A 27,560-nucleotide genomic window follows, 5' to 3' on the forward strand; every position below is an offset into this window, starting at 1 on the left:
GGGACGGCTTCTTCAAGATGGGAGAAACCACTGCCCGCTTCCAGCTAGCGGGTACCGTGCTTGATTCCAACGAGATGTTAATCAGGGAGTGAACCACGGCCCGTCCCACAAACGACTGCTCTCTAAAAAGAGTCGCAGTAAGGGGATCAGCGGGGGACCCTGATTTGACCTGCAGAGCCAGGAGGTCAAACCCCTCTGATGTCAGCGGGGGCAGCACGTGCAAGGTGGTACCACCATAGATGTTGATCGGAGGCTCTGCCGGAGGCCCTGTACAAGGGAACGTCCGATAAATGTTTTCGACCTTTTCCAGGAAAAATCGAGCAAGAGCCTCACAGTGAGAGGTGGAACCAGTCGTCGTGATACAGGCACGCTTTGCCAAAAGGTCCTTCATCACTTTAAAGATGGTTTTAGAGGGGTTGGAGCTGTTGCCAAATTCAGTAGCGTAGTAAGCTGCCCGAGCATGGCAAACAGCCCGATGGTAAGCTTTGACGGAGGCGAGATAAAAAGCTTTCTTCCCGCTATCGTACGCCTTCCGCCAAGCCCTCTCTGCTCGCCTAAAACCACCCTTGAGAGTACGTAAGGCACCATCGTACCACGGACTGGAGTCCCTGGAGCTGACTTTACAAGCGGCAATAGGGATAAGGGCGTCAAGCGCCTTGGAGATCCAGGAGCAGAACTTCTCGTAACCTGAATCAACCAGCATCGCAGGTTCTAAAGGCTCCTCGGCGAGGACACGATGTAAGTCCTCCAGCCGTAATTTACTCCATTGCCGCCTTGTAACCAGCTTTGCCGGGGGAACAATAACCATTCCCGGCAAAGGGGTGCAGATGGTAACCAAAGAGTGGTCCGTCCAGCCAAGAGGTGTAACGGCGGAGACAACAGCGTCTGCCAAATTGGTGAAAAAAGGATCTAAGGTGTGGCCGCCTGAATGGGTAGACTGACGAACCATTTGCACCAGTTGAAGGGCCTCCAGGTCGGCAAGAATACCGCTAACCGAGGGGGAGGTAAGGTTCTCAAGATGTAAGTTGAGGTCACCCAAAATCGAGAAATTAGAACAACCTACCACCAAGGAACTAACCACGTCGGGGAAGGCCGCTCTAAACGCCACATCACTCCCAGGGGGGCGATAAACCACCATCCCCGAGAGTGTAAAATGTGGGGTGACCGAGATCTTAAACACCGCACTTTCACATCCCGGAATGGTCAGACCAGACCAGCTGCCAGTGAGGCCAGGTCACAAGGCCAGCGCAATACCCCCTCCCCTAGTAGATCGGTTAAGGGTGAAAACCGAAAAATCAGAGGGAAATGCCAAGTTGATAATGGCCACATCGTCATCCTTCAACCACGTCTCGGTGATGGCTACGATGTCCGGAGCCTCTTCCTGTATCAGGTCAAACACGGCCTGATAATGCAGCACCAGAGACCTGGCATTCAGGCTGAAGATGCGAAGGGAATGCTTGGCACGGATCTTACTGGGGGCAACCGTAGAATATTCATGTGCGCTCAGGGTAGGGGAATCTAAAGACCACCTACCACACGCACAGTGAAAGGGGCCCACTAGTGGGTGTATAGGGGGAAGGGTACAACTCACGATTGAACGACCAATACCCCGCAAAGTGTCGCCGGAATACACCAGCATGGTAACGAGAGCCGAACCCGAGACCAACTCTCAAGAACCCCGCTGCGCCCTGCGCGCCCTTAGCGCGGACGGGCGCAGACGGGCAGGACTCAGGCACGACTCCGGCTAAGCGACGGCGTCCCACTGCGCGTACCCGCTGCGCGGGAAAGGACGACTTTAAATAGGCGTTCCTTTGAGCCGAGCGAGCGTCAATACGCTCCAAGATGGCGCCCGCAAACAAATATTAAAGCCCAAAGCAAGATGGCGCCTAAAGCAGCAACCCCGGACCACCCACGGAACCCGGACCCGCCAAGTGACGGTGATTCAAACAATTTACATGCGGTAAGAGGGAGGGGGGGATCTATACCCAGGTCCTGCTAAGACGGAGTGACAATAAAAAGCCAAAAAACAACAAAACTACAGTTAAAATACAGGGCGAGCAAAGCGCTCGTAACAGCGTGCTAAAGGTAGAAGCAGTACCTGACCAGAGTCCAGATACCGAGTCCGCCTTAAATAGGCGTTCCTTTGAGCCGAGCGAGCGTCAATACGCTCCAAGATGGCGCCCGCAAACAAATATTAAAGCCCAAAGCAAGATGGCGCCTAAAGCAGCAACCCCGGACCACCCACGGAACCCGGACCCGCCAAGTGACGGTGATTCAAACAATTTACATGCGGTAAGAGGGAGGGGGGGATCTATACCCAGGTCCTGCTAAGACGGAGTGACAATAAAAAGCCAAAAAACAACAAAACTACAGTTAAAATACAGGGCGAGCAAAGCGCTCGTAACAGCGTGCTAAAGGTAGAAGCAGTACCTGCATTCACCAAGTTTTTTAGTGTTTCCCTACAGCCAGCAGTTATAACTCAGAAGCTTACATTTGCCTTTGTCACTCCACTTAAAAAAAAAAAGAAAACACCATAAATCCTGCATTTCTGCAAAACTTCAGGTCAATTTCTAACCTCTTGCCTGGTTCACTATCGGTATGTTAAGGTTTTAAAACGCACCTGCCTAAACATTGTGCTAAAAAGGATATTGTGATTGACTAAATGGATATTGTGATATATAGCAAGTGGGTATAGGTAAGTATAGTTTTGCTCTACTAAACAGCCTTCTACCTACCTTGGAGATATGTTTCTTCATGGTAGGTAGCTGTAAGAATAGTAAATATATATAAATATATATATTAATTGAGGCACCAAACCCACTCCCTTTCAAATGTGAGATTATTCCTCACCCAACCGAAAGCCTTCTTTGGAATAGAGGATTTTCCATCGCCATTCCTGTCAAATAGCATCACCCAGATGAAACTCAGTTCCTTCCTTTTCGACTGTAACTGAAATCACTTGTGGTGTCCTCGATTGATCGTTTTTGACCATGAGTTGTCATTATTGGCAGCGCTCAAAGGCCTATTCACAAAGAAGGATCTACATTTGTAGATTTCCTGCTAGTAAATTTAATCTTACGCTTTACTGCTTTGGGCTATTCACAAAATTCAAGTGTAAAACTACTCAAAAGTCTAGACTTATATGTCTTCACCCCCTGAAATAGGGGGAGGTGTCAAATTTATGAGTGTAAGGTTACCACTGCCAAAGGAGAACAGTAGTAAGACCAGCACCACACATGGCCAACAACTTATACTACAACACAGTTCCGTAGAAAATAATGTTGGTAGGGACTTAAAATAAAACCGTAGGAAATAATGTGGAATATAAATACATTGTTTAAAATAGATAAAAATATAAACAGTTTTAATTTAATATTTACAAAATCATCTGATATTAAAACGTATTTTTATTCTTTTTTTAACATATTGTAATAACCTTTTTGCAATTTAAATATTTATGTAACATAATTTTAAATACAATATAGTTAAATTGATTTCAATTAATTCTATACACCACTCTTAATAATTATTAATAAACAATTAAAAAAATGTTTCTTTTTACATTAGGTGGGATTTTTCTATTTAAACTTTAGAAAAATAATGGTATTTTAATTTAATATATTTTCAATAATTAAATATTTCATTTAAGTTTAAGTTAATAGTGGATAAAGGAGGTTATCCAGACAGGTGATCAACAGAAATTTTGGAAACCAGTAAATACTGTCAGCCTAAGGGTCTCACCTTGCATGATTGTGGAAAATACCTGAAAAGCTTAGGTTTCTCCATTTCCACACATCAATGATGATAACGAATTACACTGGTTTTCACCCAAAGAATTTCAATTCACGATTGTACCTATGAAACTGAGTCGAGCTGCAGGCCCAGATAATATCCCTGCCATAATTATCAAGTCTAATAGCGGCTGGTGTGTAAGCATATTTGGGCACTGGTTGGATAGCTAAACCTGGGGTATTTTTGGATACATGGATGGGCTCTCTGGTAAACCCCATTCTTAAAAAAGGTGACAGAAACCTGCCATCCAACTGTAGACCAATAAGTCTGCTAGATGTGGTAGTATTTAAAAAATATATATTGCACCCCCTAGAGAAATAAGTTTGGCTAAAAGTCTTCATCCCATCAAACAAGGCAAGTATCGGGAGGTACACTTCATTACTAATCACTGTTTTGCTCTGTGGGCATTATTAAGAAATCCTTGGATGTACCATCCCGCCTTCAACATAGTGGAAAGAGGACAACGATTATGTAATTTCAGATGTCATCAGTGATGTCCTAAATTATGTCATAGAACATCATGAGGGATGTAATATGTGAAGTCAGAAGCAGTGCATGGCGGGGTCACAAGTTAAAGTTTGCCCTGTTAAGTGTATTTGTTGAATTTCTGTGTTTTTTTAGGTCAAAATGTTACTGTCCTCACTGACATATTCGCCTCTACTTATAACGTTACTTCAACCTTTGTTTTTTCAGTATATATATAACCTACTGGCGGTCGCCAGTAGGTAGTTATAGTTAGGATCTATAATCCATAGGAAAATCGTAACATTCTTTTCCCAATAACTTTGGTGTCGGTTGACGAATCTTCGTGAAATTTTCAAAACTCGTGGGGCGCTCCGGTCAACTCCTATCTTAAAAGTTTCGTGGTGATTCGGCAAGCGGGGGCCGGGAAAAAAGGGGGGGTCCCAAAACGTGTTTTCTCTATGTTAATTCCCATAGGAAACGTTAGACACAGCTACAGCCCGAACTGCTGAACGGAATTGCACCAAATTTGGCAAAAAGGTAGCCCTTGGTTCAGAAAGATCCCTTTTTGTTAAATGGTGTAAATCCGTTCAGTAGTTCATGAGAAATTAGAAAAAGAAAAAGTTTCAAATCTGGGTTGAGCCTAATGACACATCTCATCGTGAGATCTGATTGGCTGTCAGCACTTCATCCTGGAATTGCTGGCAGCCATCTTGGGACCAATATACATGATACTACCCCATTGAAATGCATTGTAGTGAATCGAATATTTTGAGGGTTACCAAAAGGAGAACTATAAAGGGTGATAACAGACTTTAGTTACATTAGAATTTATTTGTTGATGGTACCATACTAATTTCAGGAATTGTGGTGTGTTCTAAGGTGATTTTACCCTGTGAAAAACCTTCTGCTGGGAAATCATGAATCGTGTTTGAGAGAAAACTGAAGCTAAAATGAGAGCATATTTTCTGTAAATTCACATTATCTTTCTCAGTCATGTGAGAATGAAGTCTGTTCTCAGTAAATCATGTACATCCAACAAGGGCAGAGACTGTCAGTTGATTTCTTTGTGTTCCACTGCAGCTTCCCCCCAGACAAAAGTATGGCACACCTGAAGCCATCTTGATTGGAATAAACTGGTAACACTTAAAACATTTAATTTAAAAAGGAACACAATGATGGGGTTCATTTTGTCATAGAAATTATGGTTAGTGCTGTAGAAAGAAAAATTAGGACATGTTTCAAGTGTGACCTCAAATATCTTCCTGTTATATTTCAACAGGAGCAGCCTGTCAGTTGATGCCTTTGTGTTCTACTGCAACTTCCCAGAGTGTTCTAAAGAACAACTAGAGCGCTAACAGCCTTACTTATGACAAAAGTATGGCACACCTGAAGCCATGTTGATTGGAATAAACTGGTAACACTTAAAACATTTAATTTAAAAAGGAACAAAATGATGGGGTTCATTTTGTCATAGAAATTATGGTTAGTGCTGTAGAAATAAAAATTAGGACATGTTTTAAGTGAGATCTCAAATATCTTCCTGTTATATTTCAACAGGAGCAGCCTGTCAGTTGATGCCTTTGTGTTCTACTGCAGCTTCCCAGAGTGTTCTAAAGAACAACTAGAGCGCTAACAGCCTTACTTATGACAAAATTATGGCACACCTGAATCCATCTTGATTGGAATAAACTGGTAACTCTTAAAACATTTAATTTAACAAGCATTGGCATAGCCAATAGGTCTCGCCTTTGGGACCTTATAAGTGCTTAGCCATGCAACAGTTGATGTTGTTGCACTAAGGATATTGTGCTGGATAACTAAATACTTATAAGGTCCCAAAAGCGAGACCTATTGGCTATGCCAAATGCTTTTTTTTTAGCAGATTAATCAATTACCTACGGCCGGTGAGACAGCTAATTCTGTGTCTAGTCAGAAGCTAACACGTTATGTATGAGGAATGTAAAAGAAGTGTTAAAAAAAAATTCTGATTTGTTTGAGCCTGTAAATTATTTATAGTAAAAAAAAATACTGTTTTACTGCTATTATTGGCAGCTAAGAGCACCATGTCCTACACAAAGTGATGGGGACCTTTTGTGAAACTAAATGTATAAACTCCACCACTGATACATGTGGGCATTGTGGTACCCCTGCTCTGCAGATATTACGCCTCTGGCAGAATATAGAGACTTAAAAATAATTGTGTCCTCGCCACGTGTATATTCTCGAAAGGTAGTCTGCCACTGGGATTGTTTTTAGTAATTTGTAGTGTTTCATTTTTTCCATTGCCTACTGCAGAAATGTCAGCTAAAATGTGTCCCTAAATCCCAGTTGGTTAACAAGGATGAAGGAAATGGTGAAGAGAAATTCTGTCGCTGTTAATATGAACACCTACTGTACATTTTGGAATTCTTTACCAGCTGAATCGCTGTATGACTATACATGACTTTTTAATAATAATCTTTTATTTTTTTATAGATAAACGTGGTACACTGACCCTTTCTAAGGTGAAATATGTTCCCCTTTTATGTGCATTTAATCGAAATATGAGATTAGCTAATATAAAATAAGATGAACTGTAACTGCGCACTGACACTCCAATGATAATAACTAAGCAAACGCTATCCTTTTAATGGGGTGCTCGAAATCTGGATGTTACATCGCGGTGCACATGAGTGCAGATAATATTCCTTTAGAATGCAGGTGAATCTTGAAAAGGCAGTACGGAATGTATAGTCTCCAAAGTGCAATCACCAATGAAATGAGTGCGTGGTAACAAAAAAAAGCACATTTTAAAAGCACAGAAACTCACTCTAATATCATTAAACTAACCAAAGAGAATGCACATCTGCCATAAAAAATGTAAACAAGGATGCAATTTGCTTTGCTATCACTGGAGCTATAATAGACCCTACATGGAAATGGATTTTATTTAAAATGAAAACAGACTCAAAACTTCCAGTGTTTTTCTAAATTATGGTTTTGCTAAATGATTGCGTGCTTCTGCATTCCTTTCTGTGGAGGGGGAAAGTAAGGAAGAGGAGACAGAGCGAGTGAGTGTACAAATAAGATTGTGCGAGAGTAACCTGCTGTACTAATGTTGATTCTAGAACAGTTCTCATTTGCTCATGTACCAAGTGCTCACCGAATGCACTTTATTAACACAGGTTTGTGGTCATGAGAGTATGGCACAGGTGAAGGCTGATATGGGAAAACCTACAGTCTAAAGGAGGAAATAAAGGAACTGGTGAGGGAAAGGGGAATAAAGGAGGTTGCTGTGTGGGAGAGAAAGGAGAGAAAATCACAGAAGAAACATGTGAGGTACCAAAGTGGAGGGCAGAGTGGACACACAAGGAAACTGGTGCTAAACAGTGCAGGAGAGGGGCCCTCGCAAACAAGAATGGCGAGGAGAGCAATGCGGGGGATAGATCGGTGTAGAAGGTAGACTGTAAGGGAATGTAAGACACAGGAAAAATGTCCTGCTAGAGACTTGTTAGCAGAAGCGGCCGGCACAGGTAAACGCGGTGGGATGAGGCGGGGTGGGGGATTATTGTCGACAGACGACAGAATAGGTATTATTAAGTAAATAATACCTATTCCGTCGTCTGTCGGCTTACCCCCCTGCAGCGCCCTGCCCCGCCCCACCCCACCGCGCTTACCTGTGCCGGGACCCACTGCTTGTTAGAGAATGTTCAGGGGAGGGTGCTGTGCAACAGCATAGGGTCTCAGTGGAGCACATAAGTGAACTTGTGGGCGGAGAAGGGGAGTGCCAAAAAGAGTGCGAGAGAGCAATGGGAGTCATGGAGAGCAGGAGATGATATAGGAGGATAAGTGAAGGTGAGCAATGAAGCGGGAAAAGTGTGGGGTGGACCAGCAGTAGAGGAATGACCTCACACATGGAGAATAAGGAGGAAGAGGGCTGGGGATCAGGCAGAAGAAAAGGGGGGGGGAGCAGAAGAAGAAGCTGATGTGAACAGTCTGTAGTTTGTGTGAAGGCAATAGTTAGTAAATGAAGGAATAATATTGAAGATTCTACTTACTTTAGAGAGAGCACGGCTCACAAAGTCCTGTAACATGAGCAAAGGCTTTAAAATATGTACCTGGTGTCTGGTATATAAATACCTTGTGGTGTATGTGGGTTGTTGTGCATATGTGGGACTTTGTAATGCTTTACAGTATTTCTGGATTTGTGAGGCACTGAAGAATTGTGCATGATCCAGTGTAGATGTGTGCATATGTCTAAGTATCTATAGATTAATGTGGGTGTCTGGCAGGAAGTGATCTTTGTTTGAAGATTGTAGTGATTATGCGCATTTCAGCATGTTTATGTTAATTTTTTATGTGTTTCTGCACGCCAGTATTTATGTGCCTCTGCGGCTGTCATGCTTGTCATCTTCTTGGGTAGTTATGTAGAAACTGCATTAAAAAATAATGTAGTAGCATCTTTCCCCACGCGCTCCCATGAAGTGATTAAAAGCGGTGAGAGACAACGCATAGTAAATAGGCAGTAAGCTGTTAAGACTTAAAAAGCAGCAATTAATCGTGCTTCATATATGAAGTTAGGCAGTATATATACTTCGGTCAACCTTTTCTGGACCAGCATAAATATTTAGTCTGCCTACGGATGAGATAGAAGGGAGGAGGGGCAGAGTACGTATGATCAGGAGAAAATATTTAGCTTCTCATACAGGGAGGCTGCACATTCACAGCCAATATATCTAAGATGTATAAAAACAAATCCTGTTATTCAGTGACTGCCTGAAGTGATTTAAGTCAGCAGGAGCAACGTTGTTAGGTGTAAGGTAAAACATTCATTCTAGGACTGCTGACACGAACATAGACTGCCTCGAATATAATTAGGCAGAGCAGAAATAATGTAATTCTAAATATGAAGCCAGTGAGAGTTTCTCTGACATGAAAGTATTTGAAATGATAAAGTGCCATTGCTTGCTGTCTAGTTTGGAAGGAAAATATAACGGTGAAAGTGCAGCGAGGCAAGACCCTGAAATACTGTTTGAGAAAAAAGTATTCAGCGTCTGGCTGATAAGACACTTGTCAATGTGAGTTTAGTAATGTTAAAAAAAAACACGCTAGTGATGCGCGCGCACGCTCGCGTGAACGCAAGCGCTAGGCCACCAGGCAGCACTTAGAAAACCCCGATACTAAATGTCTCGGAGCAGCGTATGCGCTGGCTCAGCGAGACCTAAAAAGGAACAAAATGAGGGGGTTCATTTTGTCATAGAAATTATGGTTAGTGCTGTAGAAAGAAAAATTAGGACGTTTTAAGTGAGATTTCAAATATCTTCCTGTTATGTTTCAACAGGAGCAGCCTGTCAGTTGATGCCTTTGTGTTCTACTGCAGCTTCCCAGAATGTTCTAAAGAACAACTAGAGAGCTAACAGTCTTACTTATGACAAAATGATGGCACACCTGAAGCCATCTTGATTGGAATAAACTGGTAACACTAAAAACATTTAATTTAAAAAGGAACAAAATGAGGGGGTTCATTTTGCCACAGAAGTATGGTTAGTGCTGTAGAAAGAAAAATTAGGACATGTTTTAACCTCTTCTATGCCCATGACGAGATAGTCTCGTCATGGAGCGCGGTTGCGCTGTGCCCATGACGAGACTATCTCGTCATGGACCCCGCCCGCTAATACAATGCCCGGCACAGGAGGGGGAAAGGGCGGGGCACTGAAGGGGCTAAGTGAGATCTCAAATATCTTCCTGTTATATTTCAACAGGAGCAGCCTGTCAGTTGATGCCTTTGTGTTCTACTGCAGCTTCCCAAATAGTTCTAAAGAACAACTAGAGAGCTAACAGTCTTACTTATGACAAAATTATGGCACACCTGAAGCCATCTTGATTGGAATAGACTGGTAACACTTAAAACATGTAATTTAAAAAGGAACAAAATGAGGGGGTTAATTTTGCCATAGAAATTATGGTTAGTGCTGCAGAAAGAAAATTTAGGGCACGTTTTAAGTGAGATCTCAAATCCTCTTCTATTTCATTACCAGCAGTAGACTTCCAGTTAACTCCCTGGTGAGCTTTACTACAGTGATCTAATGATCAACTAGAGTGCTAACATTCTGAATTTATGGCAAATGTGTGACACATCTGAATGCCTTCTTGATGGAATCAAAGTAAAAAACTGAAAGCATTTCCTACTGGGGAGACTGCAGTAAATGAGGAAATTAGGAAACTTCATAACAAATAAGTCTCCTAAGATGGCCACCAGAGAAAAAAGAGCCCAAATGTAGCACAAATATCCCCCAGATAAAGCCCACATATAGCCCAATGACAGAAGTGTGCAAAAAACTTTTTATTTTTTGTTTTTCTGCAGTTTTATTTAGTGCAGACTGGTCAGGTATTGGAGCGTTACATCTTACTTGGACCCCTTATTGCGTATTTTGCACGAAGCACATGAGATTGATCTTGCGAAACATTGAACTTTACGATTCTGTTAACATGAAGTTGCTCTGAACCGGGCTTTGTAACACCCGTTTTTACCTACTGATTTTAATTAATTCTCACTGTATTGCATAAGGAAAGAGGATTTATTGTTTTTATGTACACTTTTATGATCTATGTTTCTAAATCAGATCGAATAAAGTTTAATGAATTATATGGCAGGACGGTAGCGAGGATTATGCCTATCTTTCCTCACTTTATTTGCATAGCAGCTCAAAGAAAACGTAACACAACAATCATTAAACAAAAGACTACACAACCCATGAACCATTAGGGGCGTAGTCTCCAAGGCAACTATAGTCCAATCATATCACAGTCCATCATATATAATATCGTGACGTCCCTTCCGCTTCCTCTTTCTTCACTGCTCATCAGTTAAGTGCATTCCTTACATTCTTGGCTTAATCTGACATCGTTGCTGTTTGTATAGCGGTTTCTTGTGCACGTTATTAGCATTATTGCCTTGGTATTGTTTCATATACCCTGCGCAGCAGGCTCTTGCCTGAGAGTGATCTCCCCCTCGCAGTTTCTCCCGCTGTGCGCTCTGCGCGCGGTGAGATCCTGTCAGGCGCGTCTGGTCCGAGCGAGGCAGCTCCGTTGAACGCTCCCGCTGGTCTTTACGAGCGTTTGGGAATCCGGTCACTCCTTTAGTGTCCGCTTCATTCCCGACCAACCCTCGCGGGTTATTCCCCACACGGCCACGTTAGTATTGCGCCTCAGTCTATTCTTATAACAGCTTCGGTGAAAGCCCAGCTGTTGGAGCACCGGCGAGGGGGCTGCCTTAAGGATTTTAAGGGCATTTGTTCTTTGCTCACACCCTCTGCTATCATGTCTTCTTCAGAAGACCATTTTTACTCCTCCTACCAGGAAGTGGACGAGGAATGGGCCCCCAACTTCTCCCTCCAGCAGTAGACCAAGCCCTCTCTCTGGCTATTTCTAGGGCGCTGGCTGCTCTTAGGGGTCAGTTTGATAAGCTGGCGAAAAGCAGCCCTGGGGTGTTCAGTGACCCAGATCTGGTGGTGGCGGGTCCCAGTAGCTCCCAGATGGGGAATAAAAGGGCCGTTAAGCATAACATGGGGCACTTGGAAGGATTTGATAAACTTACGGAGACCTTCCTCAAGAGTGCGTGAATGCTGAAACATGCACCCTGCCGGGAGGAGGAGGAGTCCGGAGAAAATTGCGACGCTGTCACCACTATTGTAGAGCCCGACGGCGGGTTTCCCTTAGAGGGAGAGGGTGTATCGGAGGACGATTTCTCCTCCGATGAGGATAAGGACTTGGGGTGTCCCTGGCATCCAGAGTCCCACTCCTCTCAGTCCTGGGTTGGGGACGGGGTCCACTCGGACATGTTCGAGCCTACCCAAATTTACCATCCTAGGTCGGCAGAGTGGACCCCTGACACCAAAGTGGCAGAGTATGTGGTGGGGAAAATCCATCAACCCCTTGAAAGGGAGGTCAGGAATAGGATGAGGGGAGAATGCCCCAGGCCCTCACTGAAAGGGAAGGTGGCACACACGCCTGAAATTGATGAAAAACTATGTACCTTTTTCTCCAAGTATATGAGGGATCCCAAGAAAGGAATTGATAGGTCTTGGAAGTGGTAGGGCCCTTGACCCAAATTATTCAATTGGCAGAGCGTTCAAAGGAGTCAGGATCCCCTTTGTCCACAGATATTGTTGCTGGTTGGGCGCACTACCCTAAACCCTAAAACACTACCCCCTCCACTACCCAAACACCACTGCAGTACCCAAAAGCCTAAAACACTACCCCAGCACGATACCCTACACTACCCAAACATAACTGCACTACCCTAAACCCTAAAACACTACCCCAAGCACGACTCCCTACACTACCCAAACACCACTGCACTACCCTAAACCCTAGAAAAAAAAACACCCCATGCCCAATCCCCCTTACCTCTCATTCCTCGTGGTTCCTCTCTCCTCGTGGTTCCTGCTTCACGTCGTCTCTGAGGGGCAGTGCATGTCATTGTAAGGAAACGAAGCAGCCTCTGTTTCCTTACAACAACCTGGATCGTCTACATGTTTTTTAGAACGTATGGTCATTTACCATACATACCTTTACAACAAAATTTGTTGTAAAGGCATGCGTGGTAAATGACCATGCGTTCTAAAAAAATGTGTAGTAATGACTTCGCGATGTACAACGCATGCGTGGTAATGCATGCGTTGTAATGGTATTGCGAAGTAAAAAAGTTGTTGTAACGGCTGTTTACCGATCGAAGCTGGCCCCTGTTCTTCAGTGAGACGTTTATTTGATTAATTAGGAGGAAGGAAAGTGTTTTTTTTACCGAAAAGTGCATTCCCAGCTGTTGTATTGTGAAAGTGTCCGAGTGGTCTGGTTTCACTTCCGGTGAGAAAGTGGAAGAGTCTGTTTGGATCTAAAGGGGTTCATGTTGTTGGATGGGGCCGGCCCGACACGTCATCGGAAAACATAGCTAATGGAAAACGTCCTCCCTGAAGTGTGGGGCAGTGCCATGAGAGGTCAACGAGTGTGCATCCCACCGCAGTATGACCGTACCGCGTGACCCATGTACCGCCTCTAGGGTACGGGAGGCAGAAGCAGCATCGTAGGTCCTCTTGAAGACCGTTGTAGCACTAATTCTACATTTTGGTACTAGGGCATTTTAACTTTGTTGTTCCTGCCAGATAAAAAGAGAAGATCCTGTGTTATTCAGTGCCCTCGTTACCTTTTTTGTGGGTTGTGGTGCTTGTCACTTTGCTGCCCCGCTGGTGCACACGACTGGGCACCCCACCTCGTGTGCCATCTGGAGGGCCTCTGCCCTTGGATCACTGGTTTCTGTTTCTGGAGTGGAAACATAAACAGTTGCTCCCAAAGGACTAGCCTGAACACTTAGGTGAATATCCCCTGCACCAGCATTCCACAGAAATTCTTTCCTAGCTCTCCCACGTCGACGAGGACGTCATAATAGCACGGCTCCGCTCACGACACCGTATGACATCATCGGAGCCATAAGAAGACCTCGTTAGCGTGCTGACGTCAGTTCCACCCATTTTTTCTGTGACACCGAGGCAAACAGGCGGACCGAGACATTTTCACATGTATACATAGTATAATAAATATACATATATTCACTGAAAAAACCATAGGTGTCAGGCATGTTATAGTTAGAAATTAGCATTTAAAAAACCTTAGAAATTCACTGAAAAAACCATAGGTTTCAGGGGCGTTATAGTTAGTTGGACATTTCACTTGTACAAAACCATAGAAATTCCCCAGTTATAGTTAGTTCAGCTAACTACAACTCACTCGCCCGCAATGCACTGCTGATGACGTCACATATTACATCACTCATGACATGGTCAGTGATATCACTCATGACATCACTGATGACATCTCAAATAATATCACTGATGACATCATCCAGTGAATGTGTGTTTTTCTGAGAATTAAATATGTTTTATATATGTATATCTCAGGTTCGATGGAGAATAAATGGGTATATAAGTGTCTAAATGGATGGGGTTTTTTTGTAAAATTGATTGTATAACTGACTGATTAACTGTATCTTAGTGAATACATGGGTTAGTGAGTAATGTTTAAATATGTAAATATCTGCATCTGTCTCTCACTTTGTGTAGAAGTGGCTGCATGTTTGTGCTTGTGTTTGCGTTCTGTGTCCTGTGTACTGTGTTCAGAACGAGAACACAGGCCCCCATTGAGAAAAGGGGTGGTTGGGGGAAAACTGTGCACCCTGTGGCGGGCACCCCATGGTGCCTGCCACATTGTGCATGGTTGGGAAGGGGGGTCCCTTTGGTACCCCCACGGGCTCCATTTGAACGCCTCCAGGTGAAGGTGGGTCCGCAACGGTCCAGCAAAGACAGATTCCCACAGCTGTTTCATGTTGGGTAGACCGAATCGGAACGGCTGTTCGAATCGGTCATCGTAATCGCTCATCTGGAAATCGTGTCCATGGAGCTGTACGATTCGGCTCCGAAAGACTCGGTCTGTCTGAATGCGTTTCGGAACCGATTCGTACTGCCCGTACGGTTTCCGGGCATCATTATCGGTTATTGGAAAATGTGTAAAATTTGTTTGGAAACTAGGGTTCCGAATCAGATTCTGCAATACCGAATCCCAATCGGAGCCTTCCGAATGACATTGGTAATCGGCCCCTAAGTGGTAAACTTATATGTGTGAGGATCTCCCCACTTAAAAGACAGGAAAGGTGGAGGTGTAGATTTACACTTGCAGGTTTGTATTAATAGTTTTATTTTGTAGTACTTTAGTAGTCCTGTTGTAGAACCACTAAACGAATTACAAAATAGAGCTTGTTATTAAGTAAGTAAGTAATACGTTTATTATTTACTTAATAAAAACCTTAAATATTTTGAAGTAAAAAGCATGATACAGCAGGTTTCATAATTAAAGATCGGAGAGCATATCATAAAAGCATTGATTCCTTGTTTCATGATAGTCAGAACAATATACAATGATTGTTATCAGGACAGTAAAAAGACGAAGTCTTCAATCTTGAGATCGGGCATAAAAAATGTGTCTCGAGCTAACTAGATGTATAAAATTTCAGCTGTAATTAACTAAATGTGTAAAATTAAGGCAGTTCATTCAATGTGCAAAGCGGGCAATGTGGATACTGGGATAATAGACTAAAACCCTAAGGGCCTCATGTAGGTAGCCATATACCGGTCGGTAACGGCCGATTTTCGGTAATTATACCGTTACCGACCGGTATATTGGCTATTGGTATGTAGGGGGTCAATTTCTGAAATCGGAATTTACCGAATCGGTAAAACTACCGAATCGGTAAAATTACCGAATCGGTAACGTTACCGATGTGGTAATTTTACCGATTCGGTAGTTTTACCGAATCGGTAAATTCCGATTTCAGAAATGATATGTAGGGGGAGTGTGTGTGTGTGTTTATGAGTCGGTATTTACCACCAACTTTTAGTTGGTGGTAAATAATTAATGTATGTGTGTATGCATTTGGAAGCGCGTAGCAGTGTGCAATGTGGCATACATACATGCCCTTAGGGCATGTATGTGTGCCACATGTGCACACATGGCCGAATCAGGGGTGCAACAGGGTGTCAATGTGACACCCTGCCACCCTTGCATTTTCTCCACCATTACCGAATCGGTATTTACCGATTCGGTAATGAGGCATACCTTCCCCTCAATGGGAAGGTATGCCTCATTACCGAATCGGTAAATACCGATTCGGTAATTACCGAATTGTAACGAATCGGTAAAAAATACCGACTCATTACCTACATACGAGTTACCACTTCTAAAATACCGATTCGGTATCGTTCGGTATTTTAGAAGTGGTAACTGGTATGCTACCTACATGAGGCCCTAAGTGCATTGCTAGCTAAAGTTTTCAGACAATATTCAGTCTTGCATAGCACCGTGACAAATGCATCCTCTAAGATTTGGTTCGGTGTGCAGGGAGTAGCAAGGTAAGTATAAACTCCATTCTTGGTTTTAAATGTCTTTTAAAGTGTGAGGTGTTGCTGGCATGTAAAGGGCATAATGCCTTATAAATTATGGTGAATTACTTTATTAATCTGGTTAAATGAAAGCCATAGCAATGAGATATCAAATTTTAAAGTTGTATGTTTACCGAAAAGGGGAATAAGGAAAGGGATAGGGTACAGGGAATCATGATTCAGTGGTTTAAAAGTCCAGACTTATATCTCTGTAGAGGTAGAAGACAATACTGTACATGATTGTTCTCTAGACAGCCGGGATGGTGTTATACTGATGGCCGTTGTGCTACTGCTTTTAGTGCCGGATCTTGATCATTTTGATATCTGAAGTGACTGCATCGAAGCCCAAATATGAGGAACATGAGGCTCAGTGGTCCCAAGCGACGGAGGGGGCAGCTTGTGATTAGGCCCCTCTGCATCTGACAAATGGATTTCACCTGCGTGCAGACTAAAGTCAAATCGATGCTAGAAAATAAGGATGAAGCAAATACTCATTCAGCGAAATAATGACTTCCCACATGGGATTACGAACAAGTGGTTATGTCTTAGTGAAATAAAATAGAAGATCCCAGTGTGCTCCCATTGGGATAAATTTCTATGTTGGGTGCTCCCCAAGCTCCCTCAGGTGAGCTTCGAAACCTGAGGTAATCTTCAGCTAAGACCTATCTCTCATATCGCAAATAAACAACATGAAAAGATATATTTGTTTTTTATCCTATTTACGTGGAATTAATCTATTGTTGCGCTCTTGTCTCTAAGTTGGTGTTGTCCTTACAGTTTGGTACGCGTTGACTGCTATAATAGAATTTACTTGGATCTCTCCACCAAACAATCCACAAGATCCTATAGACTGATGTCCCAGACAACTTTTCTAAACTGTCAAACCTATATAAACTAACAAAATAAATAAGGTTGTCTTTACTGGGCCACATCTCATTAATTCTGTGGACACTCCAACAGTTTGGGAGAAGAGAATTTCAACTTTGTGCTTCACTCCTCTAAAACTCCCTACTAATGCCCTAAATCTGGAGACAGCCTTTGGAAAGTGTTGTAAAATGCTTGAAGATCGGCTCTTCCACCAAGCAAAGGACTTAATCTAACTTAAGCTGCCTTATTTCTCTGCACCTTTACCCCTTCCTCTGCCCCTTAAACATTATGAAGTATCTGTCCAGATATTATGGAATATCTGTCCAGATTCTGAAGGACAAAATAATGAAGATAAGAATGCATGTTCCATTTCTGCTATAAATTAAGCCTGGGCGGAGTTGCGAAAAAACCTCCGCCGTGCTACGTGGAGCTCCGCAAGTGGCGGAGTGCGTTAGATAAATGCTGTTCGCAGTGATTTTCAGCGCCATTATCTTGAACAGCACCATGCACAGTGTTAGCGGGCGCTGCTTCCTTTCTGCCACTCGAGTAGACTTTTTACTCGAGCGTCAGCTTTCTCAACGCGAAAGGACGGTTTCTCAACACAAGCGGTCGCGAGCATACGCAACCACTCGCAATGAGAAATCTGACCGCCCGCGTTGAGAAATCTCATCGGGAGGCTGATTTTCCATCCTCGCTCTCGCCAACTTGACATCGACAATCGCAAAAGAGGAAAAATCTCACCGGGAGGTGGATTTTCCTCACTAGCGCTCGTCCACTTGACTTTGACTAACACGAATGAGGAAAAATCTCCGCTATGTGGAGCAGAGTTTTTCGGAACTACGCAAGCTCCACGTAACGCGGAGTGTGGAAAACTTCGCAAACTCTCCGAGAGGAGCCGAGTTCACCGCCCAGACTTACTATAAATATTCATCAGCTATAAAAACCTAAAATTAACCTCATGAGACAAAAACAGCCAGTATGAACTTGTTGTAATAAAAATCCTGTGTGAACATGACACAATGCAGGGCCAAAAATGAAAATGTTAAAAAATGCAATATCTTTTTTTATCAGCATAAGGCACGATCCAGAGTATGAGCACGATGACGAAAATCCCTAAATAATGCACTCAATATTTATGAAGATAATCTTTGAATTTTTGTAGTGATGAGGCACAAATCAACACCCGAGGCATTGTTTATTTTGTCACTGAACGATTTCTTTTCCGTCCATTGCTGGTTCCTGCACATGTGTGTATCATGCTCTCTGCATGATGGGCTCCAGACTCAATAGATGATTCAGCTGAAATCTGGGCATCTTAGCAGTGTTGGGGTTTTAAGGGAAACTATAGGGTCACAAGTCTATATTAGCTAAATTAACTTCACCTAATTGGAAGGTATTCCTAATTAACAATATAGGCAGGGCTCCCGGTTTTATGGTATTTATTTCTGTAACATTTCTGTCTGTATTTATCCATATTTATTTTTTTGCCATGTTATTAGTATTTATCCATATTTATTTTGTGTTTTAAGATTAAATGGAACCGTAAAATGGGATATTTCCAATTTATTCAACTCTTGAACTTGCACTCATACATGGATGCCTGTCTCGATTTTGCAAAGTAAGCAGCCACGCAAAACAAAACACTACACCCACAGGAACATATTAGCGTTATCCTACAAATATATGTTAACATATGCCTTTTTAATGGAATCTCACCCTGTTTTTGAACATCTCCATGCTGTCTATCTGCTCAGCTATTGCCTAGAATTCATGCAAGAGAGCATGGAGAGTCTCTCACAACAAGCACCATTTTCAGTATTTTTCCACTTTTAAAAATAAACACAGACCGCAAAAACATTGTTTTTTGTCTGTATTTATCTGTAAAAATCTGTAAAAACAGAAAACCAGAAGCCTTAAATATCGGTAGGAGGAGATCCCAATAACATTTAACGTATGTTAACCCTAACTATACTATTTTTTATGTATGTTCAGCTCTGATATACAAAAATATTTTCCTTCAGATCTCCAGTCATTTGCTGAATTTATCATGAGAGCTGAGATTGTCACTGCACTCAATTAATATACTGGTTCTCTTAGCATGAGAATGAAGATTATATCAAATTGAATTTAAGAAATGATCACGTTATCCCTGCAGACAACGTATTTTATTCTTGTGGATATCCTTATCTTGGGGATGAATTTTCTGTAGAATTTAACTTGATAAGATAACTAGTTATTCCTACTAACAATATATTATACTACTTTATATGACTGCGACTTTGATGGACATTTTCTTCGTAACATTTGTTGCATGAACAGGATGATTGATTCATTAACCGTGAAGCAGCGACTCTTGTCACGAGAGACATGTTGGCTGTTTGTTTGTCGAGAATTGTTTTTGTTAGGTTATAAAAAATCTAGATCAAAATTTATGGAGCTTCATGAATAAAACTGACTTTTTTATTTAAAAAATAAAAAAATAAAAAGCAATAGGTAGATAGATATTAAGAATCACAATTGAGTTGTTACTATCCATCAGTCAGTCTGATCCCCTTGTTACTCAAACAAACTGCTGTTATGAAAAATGTGGAAGTCTCTTTTGGAATTTGTCTTCTTTTGATTCGATTAGTGATCTATGTGAATCACATCAATAAACGTCTGTATCTGTTTTCTATCCCTAATTTCAAATCTGGCACATTTATTTGTGTTTTTTGGACTCTCTTCATATTTATAAGTATGGCTCATAAAATTAGTACTGTTTCCCATAAATGTTCCCAAAATAAGAGTGCCATGCTGGTAGAAAACATTTGCAGAAGTGGGCCAATGAACTCATTCACATAATGGTTAACATTGTGTATTGCATCATACCAGTGCTTGTAATCCCATTTTCTTTTCACATAAAGATTCTGAAGTCAGTTCTATGAGCTGTAACCACGCTCATCATTATCTTAGAGGTCATAATTTGTGAAATTAGAGCTTCCAGTCAGCTGTTCAGGACCAGATCTGGACGCCATGTTTGTGAGGGCTTTCAATGATTTTGTGAGAGTTGCTTTTACAGCAAATAATAAAACAGATAACCTCCTAATTCCATCAAGACCTACTGTATAAGTGTGTACACTTCCTTATGGACATCTTCCCAGGGTTGCCTGGGGCATTCCAGTGCTCATTGTTTCCTATTGGCTAATGAGCCCTCCTCCTCTCAAGGCAGGTAGGTTATGGGTAGGATTAGTGTTAGATAGAGGATTGGGTTTTGGCCTGGTTTTATGACAGGGTTTCTGTGAGGTTTTGGGTTAATGTTAGGTTTGGAGTGAGGCTTAGATTGAGGGTTAGGCTTTGGAGTAAGAATATGTTTAGGGGTAGCATTGTAGGTAAAATAGGATTCAAGTTAGGGTTATGTTCAGATTACGTTTAACTAAAGGGTTAGAATCTGGATTAGTATTTGGAGAAAGGTTCACCCTCTCTCCCTTGCGTTGTAATGATAGAGCGTCCGCTTCTTCCTCCATCTCCCAGAAGGCTCTACCTCTCCCCCATAAGAGGTAGCTGAGATGCTAAAGTGTATGCGACCTTTACCTGGACGTTAACTGGTCGATGAAGCTCTTGGTGAAATCCTTCACTTGTTTGACAAGGTTGCCAAATGGTTTCACTCTGAGAGCGACACTCTCCGAAGTGTCCAGAACAAAGAAGAGGTCCACGGGGCAGTCTAAAAGAGACAACACACAATTCCTCAATGAAGATCATATTGGTATACAATCGACAACATGAGAAGAATGCAACAACAACACATCACAACAGAAGACATCACCACAACATGGTAACATAGAGTCAATACACACAAGACAACAGAAGTGAGTTTGTTAAGGTAGCCCAGCTGCTCACGCATCTTCAGGTCACGCCAGTCAGCCATGGTCCTCTCTGGAATGTTCCAGTGAGTGACTTTTCATGGTATTACTAGATCTCCCCTTGTTGACACCAGCCCCAAAAGTGGCTTGGCCTTTAACTTGGGTTTAACTTTAATAATATCACTGGGTCTGGTAATACAGCTGACTTTCACTTTACTCATGTCTCAAAACCATAATTGGCTGCACCTGGTCACGTGACCTGGAGATGGTGACCTCAGTGAATATAATTCAACAAAACACAACAGACAACCTAGGGTAGAGGCAGGATAGGAGGGCCATAGCGCATTTAAATAAATTGTATCTCCCAAGCACCTATGCAGAGGTGCATATAGAGTGTTGAAATGTCCCCATTCTCATTGTTTTTACCTATTTTGGGGGCTTTGAGAGCATCATGAGATAGACGCCAATCAAGAAGTACGTTTTTGTTCATAAAGCCTTTGGCTGTCTGATGCAATACAACACCTTAGAACAGCATGCCAAACTGAGCAACAGAGCAATACTATATAGTTCATGAAACAGCACATGGCAAGACATATCCATAAATTATTGGCCTGGTATAGAGTCTAAGGGCCAGATGTATCAAGCCTTTTACCAGTCGAAAACGGGCCGATTCGCAAAATCAGCCCGTTTCTGAACGGTAAAATATGTATCATCTCAAAAGGCATTCGCAAAATAGGGAATCGCAATTTTGTTTGTGAAACCTACATACATTGCATATTGCGATTCCATAATAGCGAATCGGTAAAATTTGCTATTATGGACTCGCAAAATTCAATGTCGATGCATCTAGCCCTATGTTCCAATGCGGCCTGCAGAAGCCAGAGTTTCCTAGGGCATTCGTAAAAAAGGCTTCGACTCAGAATATGAGGTGTTCTCCAACATTGTTTAGAGGCAAAAAGAAATGTCATCTCTGAATCCAGGACTAGGCCTCGTTATGTGTGTTTTTGTGTGTGAATATATATATATATATATATATACATATATATATATAGCACACAGGGCCTTATGAGAAAGGAAAACGTGGACTCAAGCAGTTAGCAGGGAATAGGAGAAGAGAAGGCATGGAAAGAAGGCAGGGAAGAACTCAGGAAGGAAGGTAGGAAGGAAGGAAAGGTAAGAGCTAGAAGAAAGTATAAAGAGGAATGATTGAAAAGAGGGAGGAAGGAAAGAAGATAGGGAAAGTGATGACAGAAAGGCACAGAAGGGGCTTTTGAGAAAGGAAGTGAATAAAGAGGTGGACACAGGGGGTTAGGAGAGAAGAGATGGAGGAAAAGGATGGGAAGGTGAAAGAAGAAGTGAAGAGAAGAAGGAAAGATTTACAGAAGTGAGGGAGAATAGGGTGAGAGAAAATAAGGAATTAATGGAAGTGGGTGGAAGAAGGGAAGGAGGAATGAAGGAAATAAGGGAAAGGAGGGAGAGTGGGAGTGAAGAAGACAGTATTGTACAAGGAAAGAATAAGTGAAAAAGAAAGAAAGAGAAGGGCGAAGGCAAGAATAAGATAAGACAGAAGGAAGGGAGAAGAAAAGTAGGGAGCAAGAGAGTGAAAAGATAAGGAGCAAGAGAGTGATAGATGAAGGGAAGAAGAAAGAAAGAAAATAAAAGGGGTGGAGGTAGGAATGAATTGAGACAAGAATGAAGAGGTGGGGTTCATTGAAGCACAGAGGGTGTTTGGAGAAAGAGAGGAAAGAAGAGATTACAGATTGTGTTAGGAGGGACGGATTAGAGGAAGAGAATGATGGGAATGGAGAAAAGAGAAGGGAAGGGAGAGAAATGGAGTAAGGGACAGAGGAGGACACAAGTTAGAGGTAGAAAGGCATAAAGGAAGGGGAAAATAAATGAACCAGAGGGATTGAGAAAGTCTGAAGGAAGGAATTAAGGGAGAGCATACGAAGAGGACGGGAGGGAGGACGAAGGAAGGGAGGGACGGATGAAGGAAATGGAAGAAAGCAAGGAAGTAAGATGTAGGGAAAGAAAGAAAGAAAGAAAGAAAGAAAGAAAGAAAGAAAGAAAGAAAGAAAGAAAGAAAGAAAGAAAGAAAGAAAGAAAGAAAGAAAGAATAAGTTGTCGGGAAAGAAAGAAAGAAAGAAAGAAAGAAAGAAAGAAAGAAAGAAAGAAAGAAAGAAAGAAAGAAAGAAAGAAAGAAAGACCAAGGAGGGGTCCAGGGAGTTGGAGGTAGGCAGGTGATTTGAGGAGAGGAATTGGGTGAGGTAGAGTGATGAAGTGATGGGCAGATAGAGGCAAGGAAGCAAATGTGATTGATGAGGTGATTCTGTGGAGGCCCTGAGATTCAGTCTGTGAATGAATCTGCTCCTTCGACCTGAGAATCCCCTCCATGCTGAGAGTCGGATGCACGCAGAGATGCCAGTAACTCATCCAGTGACTGTCCTGCTAACAACACTGCACCACCATCTTCTGTTGCTGGACTGTGTGTTTATAAATGTCACGCCATTTCTAAACAGCACAGACAAATGACAAAACCACAAGAACACCACCACAAATGACATGCAACAGACCCCAGCACGCAGTGAACCAGAGAATCTGCATGCGTCACTGCAACCACACCAGCGTGCCACTCTGTGTACGGTGCATGCAACTCAGCCCTGTGTTTGCACTGCACCAGGGCTTTGTCTGTGAAGGACGCCACTGCACCTCACCTGTCACAAGTCACTGCAAGCAACCCCAAAGAACAGTTCAAGAGATAATATCACACCTCATACTAAAGCTAATGCACTGTCTCGCAGCAGGCAGCGAAGCACAGCCACTGTCCCAGGGCGGCAGCGCCGGTCCACGTCACAGCACTGAGCAGTGCCTGCAGTAACACTACTCACAACCTCCTCGCGCTTATGCGGCATAATCACCGCATCCACACAACGAACACTACAACACAACCTCCCTGTGCACACAATACAGCACAACCCCCGCACAGTAAAGAGCTGCAGCTAAGCAGCACGCAGCAAGGCACCGTGATTATTGTTTGAGGAGGGTTTGTGAAGCGCAACGTTGACTTTCGTAGAGTTTCTTGGCGCTGTAGGAAATACTGCTTTGAAAGTTCGTTAACAAGATTGTCTGCTGAGGATGTGGAAAGATTTTTATTTTTTTTCCCTGAGTTTGATGTGATCTCATTCTGAGCGAATATCACGCCCTCGTTTCCACATCTTTTTGGACCTTGTTTTAGGGACTTCAAACAGGAGGCAAGTTGCAGGACATACACAACAGTGATGTCTGTACCACATACAGAACCGCACCTATGCCATACAAAATATAGTACATCACTGTAGCTATACGACATACAGCCCGCCACTGCACGTTTCATGCATCGCAGCACTGCATCTGTATGAGGTTCTGTACACCACAACACCTGTAAGGCATTGTGCGGCACTGCATCTCAACTGCATACAGCACTTTTTTGTCGTGACCTACAGGCCAGTTGTGGCTAAACAACAAACAGCACAGCACTACGGGTGTACCACGCACGCTGCATCTATAGACCTTGCATTTATACGACGTACATCAACATGTAGAAGCAATCTAGAATTGTTTTCCCTACACCACATACAGCTCAACACTGCGTCTATTCTACAGCACATGCAGTACAGCCCTGCCAGTGTATGATACGTAGTAGGGCACGGCACTGCACCTGTACAGTGCAGTGCAGTGCAGTACTATATGAATACGCCATATAATGCAGCACAGCAACTATATGATAAGGTGCAGCACTTGATGTATACGGTGCACAGCACTTCACTACATCGATATAACTTCCAGCACCGAACGGTCTATCCAACACAGCACTGTCGACACGACACACAATGCCCTTTGGAACTGTACGACACACAGCACTTCAGTGCAGACATACGAACAACAGCACGACAGCTGTACAACCGAGCATCGCCAATGGACTACACACAACCGCACCATAGTTATACTACATACTACTACCATGTGCTCTTTCTGATCTTAGACTGTGACTGCAAGGCGCACTGCATGCTGGGTTGACCATTGAGCTGTGACAGACGGGTGGCAGTAGTGTAACATGCCAAGCTGCACAACATGCCAGAGGTGCAACAAGCCCAACATGCGACATGCAATAGCTGAAACATGCTAGGGGTGCACCGTGATAGCAGTGGACGGCAACATGCAAAGGGGATAACACGTAACACGCCAGAAGTGCCCAGATGGAAAGGGTGCGTGAAGTGGGCGTGGAGCCAGGTGGGGTGGGTGTGATGGAAGGGGCAGCTGTGCTTCTGAGTGAGAGCAATGCAGGGGGGGTCTCTTCACCTCGCGCCTCTTTGGGCACTTGACACGGCCCAGCTCCCCAAAATTCAGCATCCCCGAAACCTGGCACGTCGTGAATCATTAAAGGAAGAATGTGAGAATTAAACAGCGTCAGAGCCGAGTTCGGCGGAGAGACAGAGCAGTTCCTGCGGACGACATACGACGTCTCTTGTGGGGAAGGGGGCAGGGGAGCGCCGACTGCTCCTGTTCTCCTCTACCGGGCTCACTGCGGCCAGGGTTCGGCAGAGGCGCGCCTCGCATTGCAGATTGCACTACCGGAGAAACAACTGTAAAGGAATAACCCCAAAGCACGCCTCGCGCGCCCCCTGCTGGACACGAGTTCACCCGCTGCACCCTTCAGAGGCTCTGGTCGTCTCCCAACCCTGTTGGCCATGGCAAAAAACAGTGCGCTCCTGAGACAACCTTTTAATGCCCCATTCAAAATATGGGATTTTTGGTCAGGTTTTATATTATTACTTTAAATATTACAGTGCTTTTGAGAAGTGTAGGTACCGCCCAATGAAAACTTTTACCCCAACACAAAATTGCTATTCCGGTCCCATTAGAAGGGGACCAAATCTCCTACGTGCCGGTACTTACTGTCCCATTAAACGCATTACAGCCCTCGTGATGGGTATTGGTCTATTCCATTAAAGTGAGAACAGACCTGCCAATAATGTCTTTTAGAATTACTGATGTAAAGACTGCCCTTAGTGTCTGTATAAAGAATATAACCCGGAGGGTGACGGCAAGCACGGGGTAGCCTGTCTCGGGAGGGCTCCGGGCATGGCAGTCCTTAGGGAGGGGCACTCTGCAGTGGCAGTGCTCCCACTCTCCTGGAACTTATGCCCCGCAGAGGAGAACACGGGGCCTGTGTAGCATGGGGTGGGGGTGACTATCCTCTTGGGGTAAAAAAATGGCCATCTCTCTGAATATCTACTTTCTGGGTTATTGGGTACCCTGACAGAGGCACTCGGGGTTGTCACTTGGGGAGCTGCTATTCTCTTAAGCACCCCGTTTTGGGGGACGCATCCTTGCTGGTTACAATATGTTTTAGGGTCCCCTGCTCTCTGGGTGCCCTCCCGGCTGCCCCCATCCTCTGGGGCCCTGCTCTACACCCCCACCCTCTGCGCCAGGCAGGGTCCCTCTTACCTTGGAATCCCTTGCTGGGGCTGATGATGCTGGTGTCTCCCCCGGTTCCGGGCTGAGGGGGGTCCAGCGGCACCTGCCCCCCCGGCCTCTGGCCGCCTGGTCTCTGTTGCGCCAGGGTGCCCTGGCAGAGCAGGCAGAGCTGCAGCACCGTCAACACCAAGTCTTTGCGGAACATTTTCGAGCTGTCACCAGCCTGGCATGGGGCTGAGGGACGGCGCGGACAGGGACAGGAGAGAGCCGAGGCAGGGGTCTGGGGCTCACAGAGGCAGGGCAGGACTAACTTTGCCTGCCGAGCCTCAGACCTGGAGAGGGAAGAGGGTGGAACCGAGGGGGGAGAGGCGAGCGGGAGGAGAGTCACTCAGGGGGAGAGGGCGGCTGCAGGGAGGAGAGGGGGACGGATGAAGGGGCGAGAGTTAGGGTGGCGTCACGGGGTGAGGGGGGCTTAGGTGGTGGGAGGTTGGAAAAGAGGGAAGACCGTCGAGAAGAGGGAGAGGGACAAAGAAGTGGGCGGCAGAAGAAGAAGGGAGGGGAGAGGAAAGAATGGGGAGATTGGGAGGGAGGGATAAGGGTGGAAAGAGCGCGGAGTGAAGGGAGTTAGGGGAGTGTGGCGGTGCGCAATGGGTCCAATAAATACTGTACGGTGTAGTGCAGTACCATTATGGGAGCTACGTGGAGCGGTCCACTGCCCCTTTATTCAACTCCTCGGCCGATCGCGGCCTCAGGGGTGCGTGTTTCTCCTACTAGTGGGGGCCGGGTGGCTGAGGCTCCCTACACCCCTCCCCAATTTAGATTGGGCCATTGGCCACAAATGAACAACTCTGCACTCCCTTGTCCGACATCACAAGCATAATCTCGTAGGGCCTGGGTTGGGGCAGGGTTTGGTTTCAACTTCATATCTCTGGCTTCGTAGCATGTTCGGATTGTGCTCCCTCTCAGGTCCTCGATGGTCCTCAGTTTCTCTTACCTGCGTCCCCTCTGCCTCCAGGGGCCCCATGGCCCTTTCCTCAGATTCAAAGGTGGCCATTGACATTCCTGAACTGTTCAGTGACTCCGGCATCTACTCTCACTTCATTTGCTGCCACCATTTTACACAATGAAATGTTCTGTGACAGCCTCAGAGCTTAACTTGTGCCGGGGCCCTCGT

General features: G+C 44.0%; 1 protein-coding gene across 1 annotated transcript in view; it reads right to left on the bottom strand.

Moving 5' to 3' along the window:
• The window catches only part of LOC146861110 (uncharacterized), a 97,556-nt gene extending 70,805 nt beyond the window's left edge, over window positions 1-26,751 (bottom strand). Inside the window, exons 1-3 of the mRNA XM_085645170.1 lie at window positions 26,417-26,751; window positions 25,268-25,327; window positions 20,661-20,790 (exon numbers count right to left, since the gene is read on the bottom strand). Coding sequence (XP_085501296.1) covers window positions 20,661-20,790; window positions 25,268-25,327; window positions 26,417-26,591 — 365 coding nt within the window. The 5' untranslated portion in view covers window positions 26,592-26,751. The remainder of the gene's footprint in view (window positions 1-20,660; window positions 20,791-25,267; window positions 25,328-26,416) is intronic.
• Between the last annotated feature and the right edge of the window lie 809 nt (window positions 26,752-27,560).

The sequence above is a fragment of the Triturus cristatus genome, chromosome 3_1 (genome assembly GCF_964204655.1).
Source record: "Triturus cristatus chromosome 3_1, aTriCri1.1, whole genome shotgun sequence".
NCBI lineage: Eukaryota > Metazoa > Chordata > Amphibia > Caudata > Salamandridae > Triturus > Triturus cristatus.